Source organism: Phasianus colchicus, chromosome 1 (genome assembly GCF_987193195.1).
Source record: "Phasianus colchicus chromosome 1, bPhaCol1.hap1.1, whole genome shotgun sequence".
Lineage (NCBI taxonomy): Eukaryota > Metazoa > Chordata > Aves > Galliformes > Phasianidae > Phasianus > Phasianus colchicus.
The window spans coordinates 67903511-67928920 of NC_143436.1; the positions used below are offsets into that span (position 1 = coordinate 67903511).

Consider the following 25410-nt stretch of genomic DNA (forward strand, 5'->3'; position numbering starts at 1 on the left):
GAAGATAAGCAAATAACCCTCGGTAAATAAGGGCTGGATTAGAACCATACTGCTCTTAAAAAAAAAATTAAAAAATGATAGGACTATCCTGTCTTGCCTTATGCAAAGGAAATAAGCTTCAAGGAATGTCCCAAGAAACAGCTACTGTCAAATCTGTCCCCTCCTCAGGAAGAACGGGTTATAGCAAATACCAAACTTGCATCTGCACAACATGATTAATGTAGCGTAACTGGCCATAGACTGCTGAGGACTGGTTAACCTTAGGAAATATATTGTGCATCTACCAATGTATGGCCTGCTGTCAAGGACAGCAACACATTGCAGGATGAAGTCCACAGTAAGAGCTTAAGAGTTAAGCCCAAGTAGAAATGACCTGTAACCTTGTACTGTTGTGCTAAGAAAAAGGTATGTAGGTGCGTTAGCTTATGTTGCAGATGCCTGAAAAGCTAAATAATGCTTTCAAAATGTCAAACTCCACTGATAATTATTTCTGATACTGTCTAAGAATACAGATTTAAAGAGAGATCTGACTCAAAGTAGGGAAATAGTTCCGAATGTCCTGTTATCACTGAGGATATCTCTGTACCTTGAAGTAGAGCTTTATATAAAAATACTTAATGCTGTAGAACTTGTGTTAACTCTGGCACCAGAATCACAGTAATTGCATCAATATCATTACCAAGTAAACCTTTGTGGAAAGTGTTCCTATCTTCTTTGTAGAGCTCAGCCAGCATCTTGGTACTACAGGGCTATGTAGTATTGAAGTAGAAGCTCAGGTTTGTGTCACTCCCTGCACATTTGTGCAGCTTTGTGCTTTGGTGCCTGTCTCAGACATGCCTCTGTCTCCAATTGAAGAGGACCCAGAGGACAGAAGGCAAAAGTGATTCATGAGTTTCAAGACCTTTGAATGCTTCCAGAGTGATGTAAGGAGATCTAGTGTAAATAAGACTTGAGGCCAGTGGTTCTGTCAAATGCCCTGGGGCAAGAACCAACCATTTTGATGCTGCTTCAGTTCTGTGGAAATATTGTCCAGAATTAGGACTGACAGGTACTAAAACAAAACATGCAGTTCATGTTCAAAAATAAATATGTCTATGTTAATTTTCTTTCTAAAATTTGATGTTAATTTCACTTTCTAAATGTGAGCTCCTAAAATAAATTCTCACTTGATTCCTGTGAATCTTTTAGCTTTTTTATTAGAAGAACAAATATATGCATATATAATATTTGCTATCATTCTGGTGTTTTGAAATGTACATTTTTTTCTATGCTTCTTTTTTTCTCCATAGATAATAATGGGCGTAATCCTACTTTATAATTTGCTTGGAATGAGTGCTTTGGTTGGTGCTGCTGTAATTGTACTGCTAGCTCCAATACAGTACTTCATAGCTACAAAGTTGGCTGAGGCTCAGAAGAGCACACTGGTGAGTAATTTATTTTCGTGGTTCTTCTGATGTGGAAAGGAGAACAGGGAATCAGTTTTGGATTCTGCCCTTGTTGCTAGTAACCATTCACTGCAGAAGATTAGGCAAGCCATCACTAAATTCCAACAATCTTCCCTTTCTCTTTCCCTGTGCATGGCTCAGCAGCCCTTCCTGCCTCAGAAAAGTACCTCAGTGTTTGTCAGATAAGAATTCGAAAAAGTATGTGGGCCTTGACCTGCCTTCTCTGCAGAGACTATTTTCACCCAAATAGCACGGATTTGTCTGAATTCAATTCCATGAAAGGATATTATTCCTGAATTAAAATGTTGTATGTCATGGGATGTTACCAAATAGTACAAATGACAGATAAATTATGGGAGCACATTATTAAAGAATGTGTACAATCCTCCTCTGAAATGGCTACAGACTGTGCACTCTCACTCCAAGCTTTTGCATTCTCTAAAACTCAGATGACATCGTTTGATTAGTATCTATTATACACTTTTCATCTTCTTGCCTATGTCACCAATTACAAATGTTTTCTAATGCTTTGTCCAATGTTTAACCTAATTCTCACCGCCTCTGAACTTTTTTGATCAACCTTTGATATGTGAGTCTTCAAATATGTAACGATCTTTGTTATCTTAATATTCAGTAAGCAAATTACAGGCAAGTAGACTTACTTTTCAGTACACTTCAATTCTGTTGAGCTACAACAGTTTATACCAAGATAGATCTATCTTCTATACTCTTTCAGAAATTGTCTCAATCTTTCTTTTTGGTTTTTTTTTTTTCTGATTTCTGACTCACAAAAAAATTTGGATTATGATTTTACCAAAACATATGAGCACTGTTTTCTGGAGAGGGGCAATTAGCTATATTAGATAAATATATGAATAAACATCTCACCTACTTTCATGACCATTCTGTATGAATCCCAAAATGAATCTTCTATCAGCAATTACACGTTTATGTATTCTTATGAATATCATCAGCCTACTATTCTATCTTCCTGAGTTTCAACTTCTGTCTGAGGGGTTCAGATATTTTATTTTATTTCTCTTCTTTGAATAGAGTCATATAATTTCCCCTCTATTGTAGGTATTTTAATATCTCCAAAGAGCCTGAAATTGCATGTTATTTTACTCAGTGTGACAACTGAAAGCCTGTGCAAATTCATAAACAAAATATATATATATATATCTTTAATGAACTTTACAACAGATTAAATGGAAAAAAGCATTCTCATTAAAACTACAAACCATTATTGATTACTTATCCTTGTTTTCATTTGAAATGAAGGACTATTCTACAGAGAGATTAAAGAAAACCAATGAAATACTAAAAGGCATTAAATTATTAAAGCTGTACGCCTGGGAGCACATATTTTGTAAAAGTGTGGAGGAAACAAGAATGAAGGAACTCACCAGTCTCAAAACGTTTGCACTTCATACATCTCTTTCCAGTAAGTAACTGTTTTTAGCTTTCAGAAATGGATTCTCCATGTCAACATTCCTTCCGACTTCAGCTAGAGCAAGACACATCTGTGCCTATGACATTTTTGGTATGTGGAACATACTTGAAACAAAATATATGATAAATATGTAGCATAGAAACTCGACAATATATGTTGTTGATTTTTTTAGAAAGTTTTTTGTCACTATAATTATGACATTACAAGTTGTAATAAAATCAGAAGCTCAGATTACAGATTAGCAGATTACAGATTAGCAAAGATAAATAATTGTCTGATAGAAATTGTATTTCTTGTACTGAGGAAGAGCTGATAGGTGATTTAGTTTTGTGGCATAACAATTACGCACATAAAACTTTTTATCCTAATGCACTGAAGTATACAAAGGAAATAATTATTTGGCTTGTTCATTTGTGTGTTAAAGATTTCTCTCTGTAATGGAAGGCAATTTCTTCCTGCAGAAGGATTTTCCTTTTTGGATTGAAGTATTTGAATTGGAAATAGACAGATTTTTCTTATATCATATAACTAATTGTAAGGCCATTTTATATATGCCATGTAACCTGATGCTTATTTTTTTTCTATTCCTAGTTTTTATGAATGCAGCCATACCAATAGCAGCTGTTCTTGCAGTAAGAATTTTTCTTTTCACTTTTCTTTAAAAAGGGGGAGGGAAAAAGAGATGATTGGAAACAAAACAAAAAAAAAGACACTCCTGTCAGTGCAGGACCATTGTTACTGTTAATAAAACCAGCAGATGAGTGCACCCACTTGCTGGAGGGTAGCATTATATTAGAAATGCCCATTCCAAAGTACTAGTATTTCATCAGTTGGGATTTGGGTTCATTAACTAACTAACTAAAGACTAATGGAAATATAAGCTTTAATTGACAGGAAAAAAAAAAAAAAAGACCAACTCAACACAATCATATCAATTTGAAAGAAAACCTATTTTTAGAAGCTCTCATTTTGAAGAGTTTTAAGTGGCTTTACTTTCCTGCTGTCTAACAGTAAAAATCATTCCTGTTACAAAGTGTATTGTAAGCCACCATTTCAGTATTCACAAAAACATACCATGGAGTTTAAGATGAAATAAATTTTTAATTGTACTCTGGCCAGGTTTAAATCTCAATCTAATGAACTGGAGGATGTACCGCCTGCTGGTCAGTGAGAATTCTTCATAAACCAAATTCTGAGGGCATTCCTCAGATTGTGCTGGCGATATTTACCAAGATTGTGTGAAATATATCTATGGTGCTGCATCTGTGGGGAAAAAAGCACAACATTTAGTACATTTCTACTGATTTGTCAGCATTGTATGCTTCCTCAAAACACTGAAATCAGTTACAAAACTTCACAGTACTTAATGGTTTGACTTCACAAAGCTGAATGCTTCAATTTTTTATGAGATTTTTTTTTCATCTGTAAACGTCTGAGTCACTTGAAATCACTGGCAAACTTTCTGAATTTTTTTTTATTGTAACAGGAGTCACTTTTCCCTTCAATTTTCTGGAATTATGTCAGAGATATGCCTAAAGTTACTGGCCTTTTTAAGCAAAACATTTCCTTGCTTTCTTTACCCGTCTTATTCGAGAGTCTTTATACATAATTTCCTGTTTCTTCTGACATGACAGACCTTTGTGACTTATGCATACATCAATGACAAGCCTCTGCAGCCTGCCCAGGCCTTTGCCTCACTGTCGTTGTTCCATATCCTGGTCACACCATTGTTTCTGCTTTCCACTGTGGTTCGTTTTGCAGTCAAGGCTATCATAAGGTAAGTGGTCCCAGCTTAATCTATAATGGTTTTTCCAGCTCCCGAATATCTACATTCAGTAATACAAGGAAGGTGTTACAGAAAAGGTTTTTTCTACTTGCTCACCTGGAAGGGAGTTTAAAGGTGAGACTCACAATGACCATTGACAATACCTGAGAGAAAACAATAACAGTTTCTCTTCATTGCTTGATACAGAGACAACTAAATGTTCTGTTCCTTTTATAATCCCCCAGATTTGGAGGTCTAGATTCAGAGCCACACTGTTCCCTCTTGGGATGAAGATGCTTCCCTTCTCACATAGTTCTTGTATGGGCTATAGCCAACACAGAAGAAGATGAGAGAGACTGATCAGAGCTATCCCACAAGATTTGCCCTGTTGGTGCAAGGAAGAGCTAAAGTTGACCTCCCCACAAGCGCATGGTGCTTTGAGTGAGAATTCAGTATTGACACACCTCTCACTGTCTAGCAGTAGCATGGATTCTCTTTGAGAGGAAGGTGGTTGGAGGAACACTGGGTGCTGAAGGACTAAGTACACAAGAGAAACAGCACTACAGTTCTTTTTCTTATAAAGGAAATTCTGTTTTCTCCTGAATGGCAGTAGAGAGGTGCAGGAGAGGAAGGATGGCAAGGCAGACATTTGGGAGTTTATTCCCTGAGTGCAAGAGATCTGTATGGCAGGACAGCGAAGAATCTGGCACAAAGTGGAAAAGATTTCAAAAAAAGAAAAAAGAACTCATAAAATGTGTTGCTTCATCAGAAGCATGTATGTGCCAGGCATTTGCTTCTGCAAATAACTTGACAAAACAGCTTCTAGGTTATAGACCACTTAATCTCAAGGGACCATATTGGTAGTAAGACAAATTTCAGACCTTCATTTATTGCATCAGAGGTCTGTGAAATAGTCATGGTTATGGGGCATTTATGTAGACACTGCCACGCTGTCCCAAGAGGCAGAGTCTGACACCTGATTAGCAGTAACGTGTCAGATGCCAAGCACTGGCATGACATGAAGATCATACTAGTCTTCCCAACATTTCCTTGGAATAGTAATCAAGGGGACTTCAAGCTTCATAGCTGTAATTTACCAGCACCACATTCACTCATTAAATAAAAAAATAAACAAACATTATTTAGCAAAGCAGTGGGGGAATCATGTGAGAGATTTTCCCTATGCTGAAAATGATTTCTGCCTAGTGGAAAATACCAGCTCTCCCTTATAAATCATACTAGCCTCTACATCTTTGCACTACATTTAGCATAGCCTTGATGTCAAAATTGTGCTGACGTTTTCCTTATCACTGCTGGCCATCCCTCAGAACATTATTTAATACCATATTTGCCTAAATAAACTCCAGCTTTTGACAAACTTCTTTCCTGTAATCTTTCTCCCATGAGCATTACATCCTCCAAGTGAAGAATGAAGAATGTCCACCATCAATCAAATATATAAGTATGCACTCATTCGTGTTATGATTAAGCCCTAATATTTTGATCCAAATTTCCGTTTCATTTAAAAGAGTAGTTCCAGTAACATGAAAGCCTTTGTGAGTACCTGTCCTCATTCAAACACAAAGTAATGGTTGTTGTGTTGTGAGGCTGATGATCGGAGTGAGGTTTCTTTTCTTCTTGAAGAGAAATTCTTGCTTGACACAGATATTATTATGAAAGACTGAAATACTATTACAGTAGTTAGACATCTAAGTTTTCTTTTTCAAAACAGAAGATACGTACAGCTATACTGGCAAGATGAAATAATGAATGAGTCTCCATAGCTTAAACAGCTATTGATAATTTCATGCAGAATAAACATACAGGCCTTGCAACAGGTCTGCTTTCCCATTTTCATATTCATATTCAAATCATCGATCAAAAGCCATACATTCTCCTGCTTTCTCCTGCACCTTGATTTTAGTTTTTGCAAAGTGACATGATTTCACCATGGCAGGTGATTTCTTATATTGATCCCTTCCTCAGAATGATAGAGCTCTATACTTAGGGCATACTTAAAGAAAGTGGGACAGACGAGAATCATGTCCTTCTGTGATGAAGAATGCATTGAACCTGTGTGCTGTATTTCCCATGAAAGAGTTTTATGAAGTAGACAGAGAGAACTCTTGCTGTGTTGCTCTGAGGCTGGCTATGGCTGTGCAGTTTTGTGCATTATCCAGTCCTGTTAGAACGCTGTTTATGCCAAAGTTGTATTCAGGATGCACCTTTTGCGTTAGCATTTTCAGAGGATGTAGGCAAGTAAATTACTTTATATCAGTCCTGTGTGTAGACATGGAAGAAGTACAGCAGAGAGAAATCTGCTGAGATGGAAATAATTCCCACAGAGCTCTAGCAGAAATCACATGACTTTAGCTCTCCTCTTCATTTCCAGCTCCCGTACAGTGTTTAATTATTTTCATGTGTCCTTTACCACATATATAATTTTTCACTTGGGTAACAGATGGTCCAAAAGGCAAAGGGATGTATCCTGCAAACTTTTCTTGGAATACTTTTGGGTGTATCCTGCTGGCTGGGCTACAGATAACTGGAAATGTACCCTTAGTATCTTGGGCTTATTTAACCATCCTTTGTTTGCTTTTTTTCAAGTGTACAGAAGCTGAATGAGTTTCTACTCAGTGATGAGATTGGAGATGACAGCTGGAGAGGTGGGGACAATTCTGTAGCTTATGAATCCTGTAAGAAGCACACAGGACTTGTAAGTTCTGTTTTTTGACAATGAATTCCAAACAGAGTGGCCACAGATCCCAGTACGAGGCAAATGCCCTATTGATAGTGGTCAGGGGCTTGGGGTTCTTGCTTGACTCTGTTATTGACCAGTTTTGCTCTTCTGTTTGGGGATTTGTGTTTCTATGGCATGAAGAGTCCTCAAACACATTGAAACTCTACTCAAGTGCCAATACTAATAAAAATACCAAAACACATCAACACATTTATGTGGGGATCAGATTCAGCTTTCTTGGTTTTTAAAATTATTCCAGGTGCATTTTATGTGGTTATGGGTATTGTAGTGTATGTTGTCAGTACAATCATGGTACATTGGACATTTTTAAGTAAGAACAATTCTTGCCCTGGGAAAATCAGAACTGGAGATTGAAAAAACAACAGTTTATGGAATAGAAATTCATTCCATAATGCTGTTTCTAGATTTGCTAAACACAAGTCAATTTGAGTAAAATTTGAGGAATCATTTTAGCCAGAAACCAACCAGCCAACCTGAATACATAAATAAAATTTATTTATAGGCATTAAAAAAAAACACCTACAAAATTTGGGAAAACACTTCAAAGTTTTTCTAAAGCTAGCTAACTCAACTGTTTAAAACTGTATGTAATGATGTACTTTGAAATGTGACTAGAACTTGACAAAAGCAACCAAGAACTAAGATGGTAGCTCTACATGTCATTACACTTTTACTGATATAGCTTTGTTTGAAGCTACCTCAGGTAGGGCAGACCTACCTAGTGCTTTGAAGAGGCTGAGAGAGCTGAAATGTGAGATGGTTATGGATGGGAAAACATCAAAAGATCAATTCCTGTGCTTCAGTTAAAAATATTTAAAATTTTGCAGTATGTACATGACAGATACTGACAAGCATTTTCTTCTCTGTGACCAAGAGTGGTGGGAGAAATGGAAACAGATTCTCTTTTTGCTAAGAAACCAAATGCTATCCGTTCTTGCAAATTCCAACTTTCCTCTTTTCTTTCACCTCACTATGTAGCACACCAAGGCCATCAACAGGAGGCAGCCCTTAAGGTATCAGCTTGAAAACTATGAACAGTCATCAAGAAGGCAAACACGCCCTGTGGAGACCGATGACATCGCAATCAAGGTGGTCTGAAAACACCAATACATACTTTACAAACAGCAGGTTCTTCTGCTCAGTCCTACAACAGTACCAGAGAGAGTGCAATTGCTGCTGCTTTTCCAAAGGAAAATTGTCCAATCCAAGAACAAGCCAAAAAACCCTAATAAATTAGCACTTCAAACAAAAATAAAGTGAGAAGACTTCTCTTCAACCAACTCTTTATATTGCTTCAGGCAATATAATAACAGGCATCATGAGTCTAAAGGAACAAAAACTAGAGAATCCCATGTGCAGAAATTAAGAGATTGTTTAGAGTTTCCCTTCCTATGCTTCTATTTCACTCCTGGAATCAAGATCAAAACTGTTACATCATTTTCTGTCATCTATTATGACACATAATTTATAATTACATTATTTTAAGTCATTTTGGACAATTTTTCCCCATACATGTCCTTGTTTTCTATGCAAATAATGCTTCTTGCCTCTGTTAACTCCAAAGGAGGTATGCACAAAAAAAAAAAAAAAAAAAAAAACAACAAAAAAATAGCTGCTGTGTCCAGCATAAACCTTGAGAATGTTCAAGTAGTACTTTAGGAATCCATTCAGAATAGGCCATAGTATCACAGTGTGCAGAATGACACATTGCTTGATAAGCTATGGCATTTAGACTGTCACCTGTGAGATCCTATTATCGTTATTTTTAGTGTTTAATCTTTTACTTGACAAAATGAAAGTGTCTAGCATAACGAAGTTGAACTCAAGAATACCACCTCATTGCATTTCATACTGTATATATTTATTTATATATATATATACATATATATATAATATTATATATATATTATATTATTATATTAATTATATATATCAATATTAATTATATATATAATATATATATATATGTATATAGCTTCTTATATTTCTAATTTTGGCTGTCTTTGCTCACCTACCTTGCATTTTTTGCATGTGCTTGAGAATACGTCATCATACCTCTATGGTGTATAGTAAATATTTTAAACCCAAACTACACATTCTATTTTTCACTTCTCATATTTTTCTATGTCTAATACGTGATAATTTCTTTGTAGGTGACCAACGGATACTTTTCATGGGGAAGTGGTTTAGCTACCTTGTCCAATATAAATATCAGAATCCCAACAGGTAGGATAAAAGCACATCTTAAATATGAAATACATAACATCAGAATGCTACTAATTCAATTTCTTAACTTTGTAAAAGCACTAAAGCACTTTTTAAAAGAAAAAAAAAAGAAAGAAAATCAAAAGTTATACAAAGTTATAAACTATATTGGGTGTGAACTTTATCATTGATGTAGAATGCTTTAAATAATAATAAAAAAATTACATATTTTTCATATAATTATATTGTTAATATTATCTTTATAAGATCAGAAAGAACACAAACATTAAGAATAAATATTAAAAGAATAGTTGCAGAAAATTTCATTATTATTTTGAATAAAATAGTCAAAAAAAAAAAAAAGAATTCTAGATTCATTCAGACCACAAGTCCATCTAGTACAGGATTTTGCAGGCAAAAGTTAGTGCACAAGGACACAGCAGTCATATAGTATACTTTTCCTGCCTTTCTTCAATATTACATTTTCCCAGTATAGAACTGTTTTCATCTCCGTGCATTCCTTGACCTTCATGCCATGATCTGTCAAGGAGTCTTTAATCAATTTATCTTTCAAGTTGTTCAGTTTGCCCGTGGTAAGGTTACTGGCTCCACAACATTTTTCGGCTAGGAGTTCCACATATTTACAGGTTTGTTTTGGAAGACCTACGTAGCAAGTGTGAAAAATATTATTTTTTATTTTGGTGATGTTGGTGATGTGATGATGAACGCTGTAAAATTCTTAATGCCACTGTGGGAAGGAACTGCAGATAGGAAAGCAGTGCTAGGAAGAATGAATAGTACAGCAAAGGAGAAAAAATAGAGGATCTTTCAGTTGCAGATTATACATGTCCAAACAATATTCTCATCCTTTGGGAGCTTAGTGTGTACCTTGTACTTTCCATTGAAGTATATATCACAGATGAATAGATGCAATGTTGCCAGGTTACACAGAGGATGCTAACAATCTCATGTGCTGTAGAATTGGATCTAGCTATGTCTTGTAGACTTGAGAAGAATGTTTTTTTTTTCCTGTTTTATGGTTGTTGGTTTTTTTAATATCTTTTTTATCATTATCATAGGTCAGATGACAATGATTGTGGGTCAAGTTGGCTGTGGCAAGTCCTCACTTCTCCTTGCTATATTAGGAGAGATGCAGACACTGGAGGGAAAAGTTCACTGGAGCAAGTATGTATCATATAACTACTAACTGTTCTTTTCAGTAAAGAAGGAGAAGTTGTATTTTGCTGTGAGAAATGTAAACTTCATGTCTCAGAACTGCTTGTTAAGAAAATACCTATTTGCATTACCTAGATCTTTTCTGAAAAGCATCATCAGCAAACTCATGCTTTTCATTGCTGTTTTGTTCATGGCTCAGGGCAGGTAGAGCAAAGTCAGAGCAGATAAAGTAGGGTGCTTTAGGAAGAGAAATAATCCAGTCTGGTAATTAATATCTAGTGTACTAGCCCTAGCAGATGTCCTGAATAGAAAGAATATTTTACATAGAAAGAACAGAATATTATCCAATCACCTTCTGTGATGGGAGTCAGCTCTAATTTACAGTAGTCATTATGTGTGAAGAAAATCTTGTCGCAAAAAATCATGCAGTAAGAACAATAAGGTGCAATTCATGTCTGTTGTGTTTCATCAGAAGTGTTTGTTGTCTAGTAACACTTTATGTAATATTTTCAACTCAAGTTGTGCAAATGATGAGATTCTTCAAGAAGCATTGGAGGGATGGTAGAGTTAACCAGTGTGAAAGGAAAACTGATGCTCTGATTTGGATTCCTACCTAGTTTGTTAAATCCTTTGTTATGCTGCAACTGTACATAAGTGAGGAAATTACAGGCTGGAGCTTCTTCAGTTGAGAAGTGTTATTTGGTGTACTATATGGGAAAGGCTTACTTCACCACTGAAGGAAAAAAAAAGAATTAAATAATAAAATGTGAGGAATCATGTCTCCCCTTCCTGATATCTGCCCAAGCCTCACCTGTTTAATTCAGTGCTACTCTTCACAGTACTCACACAGACAGCAGACTGAGGGTGCTGAATACTAAAGAGCTAAGATTCTGAAAAAGTTGTTGAGGGAATTGTAGATGGAGTCAGGCCTCTGGTTCTACATAGATTGAGACTCAATGAATGAGAACTATGGAAGCTAAGTGAGACAGCAACCTCCTTTCCACCATAGGCTAGACAGAGGTTATTGGAGAGATGTGTTGTAACCCCAAAACTTTTTCTCTGGTTTTAAAGATCAGTTCTGTTTCCTTGAATCTACCAAACCAAACTCTTCCTAAATAGCTCTTTCAGTTGAAAGAATGAATTTTGTCACAGAGACCGATGTTTTTGCCCCATCCCTTTATTGAAGTAAGTAACCTGCGTCATCATCTTTTTTCTTACAGCAGTGTTGAAAGCTGGATATTTTTGCTTTCCTGTGTTAGCATGCATGCCATTTTCTTGTTCTCTAGCCATATTTCACTGTCAGCTATTCTAAACATATGATCTCACTGGAGTAGTAGGTATAGTTGGAGCCAAGGCAAGACTAACTTCAGTGCAGTCACATGCAAATTTCAGCTTTGATGGAAAAAAGAATATGTGACTTGCCATGGTTAATTTCTTTGAGATACATCATGGAAACACTGATCTCACAATGAGGTGGATTTTTTCCTGAGTAGGTTAAGAAAAAAAAAGAAATCAGAAGAGCGTACATAAGAATTATTCCTGCAACTGTTTTTTAATACGTGTTTGAGAGACTCAGATCAATTCCCATGGAAGGATATGAAATCTTAGATTAAAAAATAGAGCAATGTTTGAAAGATACTGCATAAAAAATATGAAATAATGTTGAAGCTTCATAATGTTCAAGAGGGTAGGATTAAAATGTCAGTCTGCACATAACCAAATGAGTAAACCAAGTTTTTGCAAACATCTCAGGCCTTATCGAGTATCTTTTTCATTGAAAACTATAATTTGGTACTGTGTTATAGCTGATGCAAGCATGGTTTTTGCTGATAATCTCAGACTTCCTGACAGGGAAATTAATACATCAGTTATTTACCTGAGTAAGTGGACACTATACTTTACAAAATCATAGTAAAGGTCCTATTTGCTCCCTGAGATCCCTCTCCATGTGATCCAACATGCATGAATAATGTAGCTATTGATCCAGGTAGGAAGTGCAGTCTAGGTGAATTCAGGTGTAACAATACAGTATAGTAATGATGTATCAGACTTCAGCCACTGTTAATACTGGAGTGATCCTGCAATACATTATTGTGAAAGTCCATCATGAGGCTTGAATGCTTTGTTGCCATTGTGATTAGCTGCAGTGAGAACTGTACATCCTATTGCCCGAGTCGTCATCATTCTGCGGTCTTGGAGAAAGAAAGTGTGCACGAGATCATGAACTAGAACCAACCTTACAGGCCAGACCTCAGCTTTTGCCATGAGACACAAATGTTAGACAAGGAATTGGCTTTTTGTTTTCCTGGTGAACAATCAGCTAGAGAGAATTCTTAAAAACTGAAGAATGAGGTTATCTGGATTCGGTGATTCAGCCATGCCTGTTTCAGATCTAAGGAATGAATGTGGTGACTATGCAGGGACATGTATTCTTCTCATGCACATCAAGCCAGAGTCAGAACCCTATTCTCAGACAGATAAACAGGGAAGAGTAGCAAAGTGAAAGGCCTTTCACTTAGGTTATCTTCTGTCTATTGAACTGGTTTCTGTGCAAACAGGTTGCTGTGTATGAAAAACATAGAAACCTGAAGAGTTACTGAAGAAAATATATCTTCCCAAATGGCTTGTTCTGTAAGCTAGCTATGGAAGACTTCAAGAAAATTAAGAAAAGTCAGCATTCCCCTAGAAGGATAACCAAGTACATCTGCCTACCAAGAGACTGCAACAACTATGTCTCATAGAAAACTCTGGAATGCATTAACCATTGATAGATAAATTGTTAGCCACATAGATGGCAGTAGGTGAAGTCAGTATAGATAGCTATACTTCGAGGAATAAAGAAATTTGAACAAAGATTACTAATGCCAGCGGGCAAAGAAAATTTCTAGATATTTCAGAAGCTTCAGCTTCAGCCCTCTCCCATGCTCTGCTATTGTATCACTCTACTGAATTCTACTGAAAGCACATAACCAAATACTTAATCCCCTTGCATATGTTTATTAGTGAGATTATTAAAAAATGTGGGTTCTCACAGAACTTAGAATTCAAGAAAATTGAAGTGTAATTGTCAAGCATGCAAGGAAAAATGTCTATCCAAGGAAGAAGAGTTTAAGGAATCGAGATTCTAAAAATTGTTCTTGCTCACTCAGATAAGCTATCTGAACATAATGGCAAACATAATACTGGTAAGGAATTGTAAGGGGTTTTGTAGGGATTATACCCATTTTTTCTTAAATTTTACTTCTGAAGTCATCCCCAAATGCATTCATGAAAGCATTATCCCTTTCCTTCTCCACTATTTTAATGCACTATTGTAAGTATAAAAGTCTGTGCTTTTTTAATAGAGGAAGTTTAGGGTTTTTTTTTTGTTTGGCTTGACCTAATTTCTGATCTCTCTTTATTCTCTCAGTAGTCTTCATCTTTTGCTTCCCTTTAACTTTTTTTCATTGTAGAGAAAGTGGGAAACTTCTCTGATAAGGGACCAACTTTTATGAAGAAATATCTGTTTTGTGCTTCCTTTTGTGCCTCTCTGACTCCTCTGAGATAATCAGCAGGGCTGATCTAACATATTTTGTGTCAATTGGTGCATGAAGAAAACACAGTGATTGCGCACTTAAAGAAGCCTGAATTATCAAAGTTCTTAGAGAGCTCATGTGCAGCACAAAAAGCAATGTGTCTCAGTTCTGGCACTTTGGGAAGAAGCTTACTATGTGAGTCTGGCACAATAAGGGCTCTGCTATTAGAATTTTTCTGCCCTCAACAAGACAACTTGGATCCTCTGTTTATAAGTGCAGCTGCAGTTATGGTATTCCAGCAGGCTAGCAGACATTTCCGTTGCAGTAGTAAAGTATTTTATCTGGAGGGTTTGTAGATTTGGGAAGAGAGAATTTGTTTGTTTTGTTCATTCGGTTGTTTGTTTTGAGACGGATAACACAATAATATCATTTTCTTAGTCCTTTCTCTCTCTAGCCAACTTCCATTCACCTGGCATAAACTTACTCTCTAAGGATTTGCAGTTGCAGTGATGTGCCGTCATTCCCGGCAGCAAGCATCACTGCTGGTCTAGAACTCTTTTAGCTGGCATTCCATGCCCTTGGTACCATTAGTAAGTCAATTAATGGGCACAGAACACTGCAAAATCATTCATCAGATCCTTAAGAAGTAGAGGCTGACTTCTTAAGAAAAGTCTAGGCGCTGCAGTGCTATGTGTAGCTTGATGCAGTCTCTCTGTTACAAACCAGTTCAAAATTTGTTTTGGTTCAAAAGCAAAAACATGTCACCTGCACCCTGCAGAATTTTATCTGCAGAGCTTCTCTTTGGTCCAGAAGAAATCTGACATTAGAGTTGTTGCCAGCTTCCACGGGTCATTGGTGGAACAGTATGGAGAAGCTGGTTTATTGCTTGTCAACCTTTCATATGCCTATGCAACATTAACAATGTCAGTTTGAATAGACTGGAAGACACATTTTTCATTTTTAATGTGTTTTCTAACGACATAGTTTGCCTGATAAACCACTATGCACAATAGATATAAAGCTGTAGTATTTCCAAAAGTTCTATGCCTTTGATTGAACCATGTTTATTTTCTCTTTGAAAGGAGGAAACACACATACACAAAAACTGATATTTTATTCTTAAAATATGTACTTAACTACAGTTCCCCTGTATATAAAACTTGCACAAAAAGCTATTCTTGGTGTTTTCTGCTTACTAAATGTCGTTTACCATAACTTGCAGTGTAAATGAAATAGAGCCTTCTTTTGAAGCATCCAGAAGGTATTATCTCTGTTTTTAGTGTGTCATAATGCACTCATTTTTCAGAATTTCCTCAAACTTTCATCTTTGTACCCTCCAGCCATCTCTGTTTCCTTCCTGTTGATAATCATTTACTATAGAAATAACTGGCAAATTGTGCTAAATCCGGTGGATCCCGATCTTTCCCAGCCACTGTACCACTACCTCAGTCTGAAGTCCAGCTCCTCAGAAAGGCCAAAGACTTGAAAGATGTTGAGCACTTTCAGCTCTTATTCAACATCACTGGGAGTTCATATCTCACAAGACAGGGCCTCAAGATACAAGTCATCATTACATGTACCCTCCCATGTGCATATCTTCTGTTCAGCACTGGGTTTTGTGCTGCTGCTAACACAGCTCGACAGCTGTGTGATGGAGCAAGGCACACGGTGTGCAAAGGGAGCTGGCTGTGGTCTGGGTGAAGTTAGCCTGTGATTCCAGCCCTGCTTTCTGTGAGATGGCCTGCAGGTTTAAAAGAAGGGCAAGCTAAATCAAAAAGACATGCCATCAGTGACAAACAAGTAGTGGCACAGATAGCTGTGGTTGGGACCCACACCATTATTTGATATCTGACAGTCCTAAGGACATATTTCATGCTAGTCCATATTAAATGCCTATGAACTGCTAAAATTTTGGGATACTACTGACTGCTTCTAACCAGCTATTACTCATACCCTCGCACCCTCTCTCTCAACAGCAAATCCTAGATACTTAGATTCAAGGATACATCAAATATTTGGTTTGAAGCAATACAATCAAAGAAAGATAAGTGTTTAGATTTACAAGCCATTAACGGTGCTTCCTCACACATTTCAGCATATCAGAAGAATGTCTGGTATTACACAAAATTTTTAGCCACAGTACACAGGCAAAACAGACAGAAATAAAGTATTCATATTCTTACATATTTTATGAGGCTTTTAAACACAATGAAAAGTAATATTAAGTACTTGGGATACTGTAATTGTAGAAACATAGAATCATTAAGCTTGGAAAAGACTACTAAGATAATCAAGTCCAATCATCAGCCCATCACTAACATGCCTAATGATTCCTTCCAAGAATGTATTGAACTGTCTTCTCTACCAGTACCATGTCAGTCACTGAGCAACTAACAGACTTAGAGGAAAAAATATTACCTGAAAAAAACCTGTATTTCATATGCACAGCCTGGTACAATAATCTAAAACTTCAGAAAGCAGTGAGTAGGTATGCTGATTACATCTGAACAATGCCTTTTCATTACCTATTCTAATGTTGGAGGAAAAAAAGAAAGAAATAATCTGTCTCTTTTTTTTTTTTTTTGTGATAATTTAATTATACTGATTTGTAATCCTCTTTTGGATTGAAACTGCATTTAGTCAATTGAGGTTGGTAACAGCCATTTATAGTAGAATAGAGTACATGGGATAACATAGGATATAGACTGTGCCACCAGGGGAGAGAGTGGGTGCTGCCCTAACACAAGCATCTCATTTGCAGTTCTTCCCTTCATTTCTGTAACAATTGCTTTGTCTATGTGTTTCTCTGTATTTTTTATGAGCACATACTATTTCCCAATTATCAGACACTTCATAATGTGGGTGCTTTGCTTTTTGCTAATGGTCTTTATTTATCTACAGTAAAAACAGATACTCGGTGGCTTATGCAGCTCAGAAGCCATGGCTATTGAATGCAACAGTGGAGGAAAACATTATCTTTGGGAGTCCATTTAACAAACAGAGGTAAATATCAATCCAGTCACAGAAAGAAACGAACAAACAATAAACCCTGACTGCTTCCTTTAAGGGGTTTTGGCTTCTCCTTCTGGCAGTGCGTATCTAAGATGTGTGTGAGGAATCACGTGGCAGAAGTGGTTCTCATGGATACAGCAGAAGCCATATGTACATTTTTCAAGCAGCTAAACTTACGTGGGATGAAACCCATCTTTGGGTGCTGGTGACATATTTTTAGAATCATAGAATCCTTAGATTTGGAAGGGATTTCTGAAGGCCATCTAGTTCAACTCCCCTGCAATGGACAAGGAAAACAAAGCTAGATCAGGCTGCCCAGAGCCTAATCCAGCCTTGCCTTTTCTTTTAATGGAGCTTGGGGTTGCCAAAGGATGCTGGAAACAGAGATACTAGGCATATTTCCACGGAGTTTATGTCCTTATCCTGCTGTGACCAGCTCGATGGAGCATTCACTTCACAAAAACAGTGCACAAATGCAGACAGAGTTCCTCCAGGAAATAACCTTAATTCTTCCTATAGAAGTACAGGAGAAGGGAGTGTAAAAGCTGAGGTGTGTTTTCTGTTCTGCCTGCCGAGTGCTTGTGTCCTTCCAAAAAGGCCAGCTAACAAATGCAGTGGAAAAAATGACTTCAGTAAAACAAAAGCAACACTCGCTTTGTTTTAAATTCTTAAAAATACATTTCATTCCTCTCAGTGTTTTCTTTGATAAGCTGCTTGGTTCCATTCCCACTTAATAAAAGTTAAGAAATGTCTCAAAATCCAAATAAGCTTCCAAAATGTCAGGAGTAGATTCTTCAGCTAGTTCATCAGCCTAACTTAATTCATACCAAAGGGGCAAAGCTGAATTACACCACTCAAATATTCTGATCTCAGACCTGATTCTGACCTGCGCCTAGCGGCTTCACAACAAATTTCAAATATTTCTGAGTGGTTTTCTGATTCTGGAAAGATCAGAAGCACTGTAAGGATTCTCTGCCCTTTAATATCACACTGAAGCAAATGAAGAGGTACCTAAAAGGGGAAGAAAAATAACTCTTTGAAAAATGCCTTCAAATACTCCAGAGTCCAACAAAAGTGCTCAGTGGTGAGGAAGAACGTAGTCAGTAATTGAGGTAACTGAATCTTTAAACAGCAACCTTACCAATAAAGATCTCCAATGAATACGTACGTTAATTTTTTCAGTGTTTTTAACTTATTTATTTTTGCAATTATCCAAATATCACAGAGCCATAGTAACTTAGCAGGAAATTTGAGCTGGAAGGTTTTTGTGTTAATGAATTAAGTGGCTGGTTAAATAACTGTAATGATCATATTGGTTTTATAGGTACAAAGCCGTTACAGACGCATGTTCTCTGCAGCCTGACATTGACTTACTACCATTTGGTGATCAGACAGAAATTGGAGAAAGGGTAAATAACCTGGAGGCTTTCATATTTGTTTAGTCTGTGTGTTAAGAAGAGTCTTCCTGATGCTACTCAACTGTCCTGTGTTATCTACTACAGTGGTTTAGGAGTCATGACACTGAAAAAGGTGTTATGGCAATAGACAATATTGTTTTGTAATCTCTTATCTGGAGAGGACAAATTTAAACAATGTCTTGTTTAAGAGATCACATTTTGCCTCCATATTTTGCATATATTGCTTTTGGTTGTGTCATGGAATGTCTACACTGCATGTTTTGATACACTGTGGAAAGCAGAGATCCTCAAGGGAAGAGGTTTGTGCAGATTTCATAAGAAAACTGGGAAAGATTTATACTGGAGTTATTTCAGTGAGTTTATTGTTCACTGTGTAACAAATCTACGTCTCTAGCTGTCAGTATCAGAATAAATAGGCTTTGAAGTGAGGGGGGAGATGGCCCTTATATAGCGTGTTTGTATAGCAGAGTGCTGTTGTTCTAAGACCACATGAAATTTATACCGTGTTTTTGGTCCTACAGAAAAATAGGGTTACTTGGCACTGATCTTAAGCCCGGAGAGCTTTATTCCCAAAATCTTGGCAAGCCCATATCAACTGTAGTCTGAATACGTGTGAATGAGTTTATTTTAAAAAGCTAATTCTGGTATCCCAACAATGCATATGTGGCCATATAAAGCTTGATTGAACATCCTTTATTAAATACTTGAGCATCTAGACATGACTGAGCCCCGTACAGCTACAGCACAGGTCTCAGTACAAAAACTAGTGAGTTTACTAACAGCTCAGGGTCGTGCATGACTGGTAGGCACTTCATCCTTGAACTATAGGGTAGACATGCCTGAAGCAAAAGTGCCATTTTAATGGTTGAGAAACTCTTGAAAAACAGAGAAAAAAAAATCTTAGTGTGCTCCTTTTAAATAGCTGCACTTTGATTTCCATTTTTTTGACATTTAAAACAACGTTTTGAAAATCTTTTTTCCTTTTTCAGTTGTCTCCAAAGGGACATTTTGATCACAGTCTCTCAAGTTTTGCTTGCAGAATTTGATGCTAGCACTAGTTGGATTTTGCAATCAAAGAAGTATACTGTGCTTACAGAAGCTCTTCATAATTCATACTAATTGTACTATTAACTATCCAAGATTAGTTGATGAATAGTCATTTTTTCTTTGACTGTTATGGGAGGATTATGTTTGTTTATCAACAGGATTAGCAATTTAACTAACTAATTGATTTTTATTGGAACTGTATAATTGTACAAAACTCACATTTTCCAATTCCTGTCATAATGTTTATTCACAGTTGTGTATTTCTGATCTATTATATCATTAGGGGATTAATTTAAGTGGTGGCCAACGACAGAGAATCTGCGTGGCTCGAGCACTCTATCAGAACACCAACGTTGTCTTCTTGGTAAGATTTTTCTTTTTCATGTGGAATATGAAAAGTTTGTAATGGAGCTGTTATTCATTCTTTGTATTTACCTGTAGAATAGTTTACCTTAGTTCTAGAAAACTGTAGGGAGTTATATTTGACTAAAAATCCAACGTATGGGGATGAGAGATAAAAAGCCACCAAGAAGCAACATCAACACATACTGATAGAGGTGGTATCTACACTGAAAGAAGAGATCGTATTGTCTTTTACTCACTCACAGTAGTATCTTGTATCAACATAATCCTGCTGAAATGAGCAGGATTTCTGGATAAGGAGAAACACCATAATGCAACTAATTCTGAGCTATAAACAGACTGAGTGTTCAGCAGGGTGCTGCAGAACTCTGTGGATTCAGGAAGACTTTCCATTCTCTGATAAAAATTCCAGGACATGCCAGAAATTTTAGGAGGCTCCTGTTCATGCAGGGCTTGGTTTTCTTCGTAGAGAAGCATTTGCACATCTGAGTACTATTTTATTACTGCTCATACTTGCTCTAAGTCTGGACCAACAAAACCTACAGTTTAGATTGGGTGAAATCAGTATAGTTACTGACTCAACTTCACCTTAACTGTGTGAATTTCTCACCACAATTAGGCCCAAGCATTTTCAAATTTGAATGAGAAATTTCAGATCTACCTGAAACTTCTGATCTACCTGTCAGGTTTACTCCACACTGTTGATGTGGCATCAGCACTGCAGACATCTAGACGACAAAAACTTATATGAGTCTACTACTACAAATTGAAGAATAATGGATTCTAGCTCACTGTTTCATCCTGCAGCCCTTTAACTAGTTCTTAGTTATTAGAAAAAGTTAAAATATTAGTAATGACAAATGCTTTATATTTTAAAAGGATTATTTAAATTTAAAAAATAAATATACATTTTGTAAAATCCTATTTTATTTTATTTTTTATTTGATTGCAGGATGACCCATTCTCTGCTCTGGACATTCACTTAAGTGATCATTTAATGCAGGAAGGAATTTTGAAGTTTCTTCAAGAAGATAAGAGGACTCTTGTTCTGGTGACGCATAAGTTACAGTATCTACCACACGCTGATTGGGTAAGGGAAGAGATATCATCATGCAGATTTGGTAATGGACAACATACATTTGAAGTTAGCACTGTAAGTGCTTAACAACTCTACTATTGCTTTTGGTAATAGAGTGTCCCTTTGGTTCTATATATTTCTATATATCATGTGCCTAACTGCAACATTACAAAATATGGCTCTTACAATGGAAAAAAAAACATTTTATTTTTACTTTTTTTTTTTTAATTGAAGCTACCAGAGAATTGTGACTCAACTGCAGTCATGACTATAACTTACTATGGCTTATCCATGTTTTTTTACAAGTACAGATAAGACTGGCTTATAGACGTTTCAGTTTTTGAGCTGTGTCAATAAACTTTAAAAATTATTATTAAATATTGAATACAATGAACACCAAAATGTGCATAATGGTTTAATGTCACCGATTCTAAGACATGTCTTGTAGGATTCACAGCAGTGATTATGCTCTATATGTTGCTGGATAGACCTACTGGATGCTTTTTCCCCTAGATCATAGCAATGAAGGATGGAATGGTGCTTAGGGAAGGGACTCTAAAGGATATCCAAAACAATGACGTTGAGCTCTATGAACACTGGAAAACTTTGATGAATCGCCAAGATCAAGAATTGGAAAAGGTAAACAGGCAAGGATGGCAAAGAAATATTTTTCAGTTAATTAAAAATAATAATAATAATAAAAAAAAAACTTTAACATGTCAGGAAGCAAGTTTTAAATTAGACACTAAGAAAAAAATACATGAACTGTGAGGAGCTTAAAGGTCTGGAATAGATTGTCTGGGAAGTGTGTGGTACATCTATCATGAGCAGTTTTTAAGAACACATTAGGTTAACATCTTTTTGGAATGTTGTACCAAACTGATCTACTTCAGCAAGGGGCAGACTAAGGGCTTTCTTAAATTCTTTCTTAGCTTTATGTTCTATTACTGTCGTAATCATTCAGGATTCCCTAAGAAGTATTTAAAAAAAAAAACTATTTTATCATACGAGAATGAGCAAGGAAAAGAGAAGAAATAAAGTGGTCAAAGAGGGATTTTCTAAAAGATAAATTCTAAAATGCTGTGCCTTTGTATTCTGTGGCCTAACTGGTCCAAATAAAGTCTCTTTGAGGTTAATGTTACTGCTATGACAGTGGCAGATTGCTCTCTTATTTATGTTGTTTCTTATTTATATCTTTAAGTTTTCTTATTACAGGATATGGAAACTGATCAGACTACTTTGGAGAGAAAAACTCTTAGAAGGGCCATGTACCCCAGGGAATCCAAAGCACAACTGGAAGATGAAGATGAAGGTATGTTTTACCATTTCATTTATTTATTCTATTATCATGTATATAATTGCCTTCCCACTTGAATATCCAAACCTGGAAGTTCATAACAATTAAGTAGGAAGATGTTAGAGAGTGGCTGGATAGCAGCAGCTGGCAACACAACTCATCGAGAACATCATTGGGATGCCACACCAGGTGTAAATGGAGTAATTACTTCTAAGAAACAATTGGATGGTGCCAGATAAAAGGTGAATTACAGGCTTCCTTTTGATAGGAGCATTAATCGCAGGGAGTCTCATGGCAACATTGGCTGGAATGACTGCAGAATGCAGATTTGCTATTTGCAGGCTCTTTATTGGGTCCTTGTGTTTAATCTGACAAAATTCATGATAGATTGCCATGTAGGTCATAGGTCCCTGGGGCTTGGACAGCTGCATTTTGAAGAGATACCCAATCACTGAGCAATAGGCAGAGCTGGATACCAAAGTCCTTGAGATGGAAATATTACACTGTCTTCTTATTTCTTTGGCAAATATGAGCAGAACACTTCTTACTATGTGCAATCATCAGTACATTTTATCAGTTGAATGCTTGGAGGATTTTAAATTGAGGTCACTTTCAAGCTCCTCTGTACAGGAAAGCCTTGCCAGCAACCTAATCTCAGAAACTGGAAGCCATTATCTCTTTGTGGAATGAGATAGAAAATACGGGGAAAAAAGATATGTCCTTACAGTCCATAGAATGTCTACAAAAATTAGGTATCATTAAGAATATAAAACACACATCAGTAACTTAGAGGCTAAAACATAACCTGACAATACATTCTAGGTCATCCATACTTATTCTGAGACTTACAGAAAGTACATAAAGTCTCTGTGTCCCAAGAAATATACAATTTTCAGAAGTGTGTAATAATAATAACAACTTCCAAGAAAATACTTGATGATTCATTTTTAATGTTCAAAGTCAGATATAAGTTGTATGTCAGCTTGGGGCTGCCAAGAATTGCATTTATTGTTAGTTTACAGCTATCAAGCAAGAGCAGGTAATCATTTCTTTTTCTTAAGTGTGGCCTGAAAAACTGTCAGATGCATTTTCTTTTTATTTCGAGAAAATATAAACTGTAATATTTATGCACATATGAAATATATATTTCCTATAGCAGAAGTCTACCATCAATTGCGTGATTATATGAAAACTATTATACAGTCAATGGTAGGCTAGAAGAAACATTAATCCTAAATCTATATTCTTTTAAAAAGACAAAATTTTAGTACCTCTAAATAAAGTAAGAGTAGAATTCCTTAATGCAACAAATGACACAGTCTCTTGATTGGAAAACCTGAGTGAGCTTTTTGTACTCTTGCGTGTAACCCAAAGAATTCTATTGACAATACAACAAAAGCAGCAGAACAGGTTGGAAAAGACCTAGTCTTTACTATTAATACAGTCAGTACTGAAGACTTGAGTTATAAAAATATTTTATTAGCAAAACTGTCACTTGTCAAAGACAGCCTATAGATTACTTAAAGAGCATAGGGGAATTCTTAAGAAGATACGTCTAGAGCATTTTCTCTTTTCAAATGACAAATTGAATTTTGCCATTAAGAAGTAAAATTCAAAGAAAAAAATGTCAACCACATACAGTAAAATCATATATAATTGTACTGAATCCAAGCTAACTTGATACAATATCCGAGTCACAGAGGAAGAAGAGGAAGAAGATGAAGATGATAACATGTCAACTGTCCTGAGGCTCAGAACAAAGATGCCGTGGAAAACCTGCTGGAGATATCTAACTTCTGGAGGATTTTTCTTGCTCTTTCTGATGATTTTCTCAAAGTTGTTGAAACACTCAGTTATAGTGGCTATAGATTATTGGCTTGCTACATGGACATCCATGGACAATGCAAATGAATTAAGGAATCCTGATGATGATCGGAGCACAGAAAAGGTGGGTCATATTTTGGAGCTTGACTGAATAAAATTATTTTAAAAAGAGAGAGAAAATGTTCTAAAGTAATTATTTGCTGTTATCTCAAAACCAATTGAACTGGAAAGACAGATATCATAAAATCAATCATTAGATACAATGAATGAATAAATTATGCAAAAATACAAGGCAATTCAAATTTTATCATCTTTTCAAAATGATAAAACTGAACCAAAAGCATGTTTGAAGTTAAAAAAAATGGTTGAAGAATGAGCAATCTCATACTAAACTTTTTCATGAGGATTTTTTAATTCCTATGACAATTACTCCATTTTTCTCAGTATTAACTATCCACTTATACCCTGCCAAAATAGCAGAAAAACAAACAAAAAACAAAAAAATCTCTTCAGATGGACTACTTAAATAGGATATGTTTATTGCTTTAAATTTGACTAGTCTACTGTCATGGTTTTGTGATTTTTGGTTTTCGATATTCCACATCATAACATCATGTGGGGCACTGGGAGTTTAACTGTTAATGCTCAAGTTCTGGGTACCTGCCCGGAAGAGAAGAACTACATTCCCCAGGGGGCTTTGCAGTCAACAAAGAGGAGATATAACTCCTGGCAAAGTCACCTGATGTGTTCTTCGTCTGCTCCTCCCGTCTCCCTGCTGCTCAACTGGACTGCGCATCTCACCTCAGCATTGTGGTGAGGCCTATCCACCTTTCGGACATTCCCTCTCTCATTATATTTGAATTATTAACTTCAATTTTAATTATATTGTATTATAGTGTGTTATCTTGCATTCCGACAATGTATTTAGTAAATTAGTTTGTTTCTCCTCAGATCGTTGCCGCTGTTTTTAATTATTTTGGGGTCCCCTGTTCCCTTTTTCTGGAGGCGCAGATTTTGTGATATCCCTCCTCCCCGCTAGTCACGGAACTGA

The 25410-nt window shown here is 36.3% G+C and overlaps 1 protein-coding gene across 7 annotated transcripts in view; it reads left to right on the forward strand.

The window, feature by feature from the left end:
* Positions 1-25410, forward strand: part of ABCC9 (ATP binding cassette subfamily C member 9) — a 75295-nt gene that overhangs the window by 25945 nt on the left and 23940 nt on the right. For 6 of the 7 annotated variants that reach the window (XM_031597148.2, XM_090146403.1, XM_090146409.1 and 3 more), the window contains 16 exons: positions 1290-1424; positions 2727-2889; positions 3490-3530; positions 4533-4675; positions 7271-7379; positions 8403-8513; positions 9578-9650; positions 10709-10814; positions 15543-15581; positions 17222-17323; positions 18657-18741; positions 20081-20161; positions 21113-21250; positions 21752-21877; positions 22454-22550; positions 24236-24483. In XM_031597148.2, coding sequence (XP_031453008.2) covers positions 1290-1424; positions 2727-2889; positions 3490-3530; positions 4533-4675; positions 7271-7379; positions 8403-8513; positions 9578-9650; positions 10709-10814; positions 15543-15581; positions 17222-17323; positions 18657-18741; positions 20081-20161; positions 21113-21250; positions 21752-21877; positions 22454-22550; positions 24236-24483 — 1797 coding nt within the window. The remainder of the gene's footprint in view (positions 1-1289; positions 1425-2726; positions 2890-3489; positions 3531-4532; positions 4676-7270; positions 7380-8402; positions 8514-9577; positions 9651-10708; positions 10815-15542; positions 15582-17221; positions 17324-18656; positions 18742-20080; positions 20162-21112; positions 21251-21751; positions 21878-22453; positions 22551-24235; positions 24484-25410) is intronic. The other variant, XM_090146427.1, reaches the window with a different exon arrangement.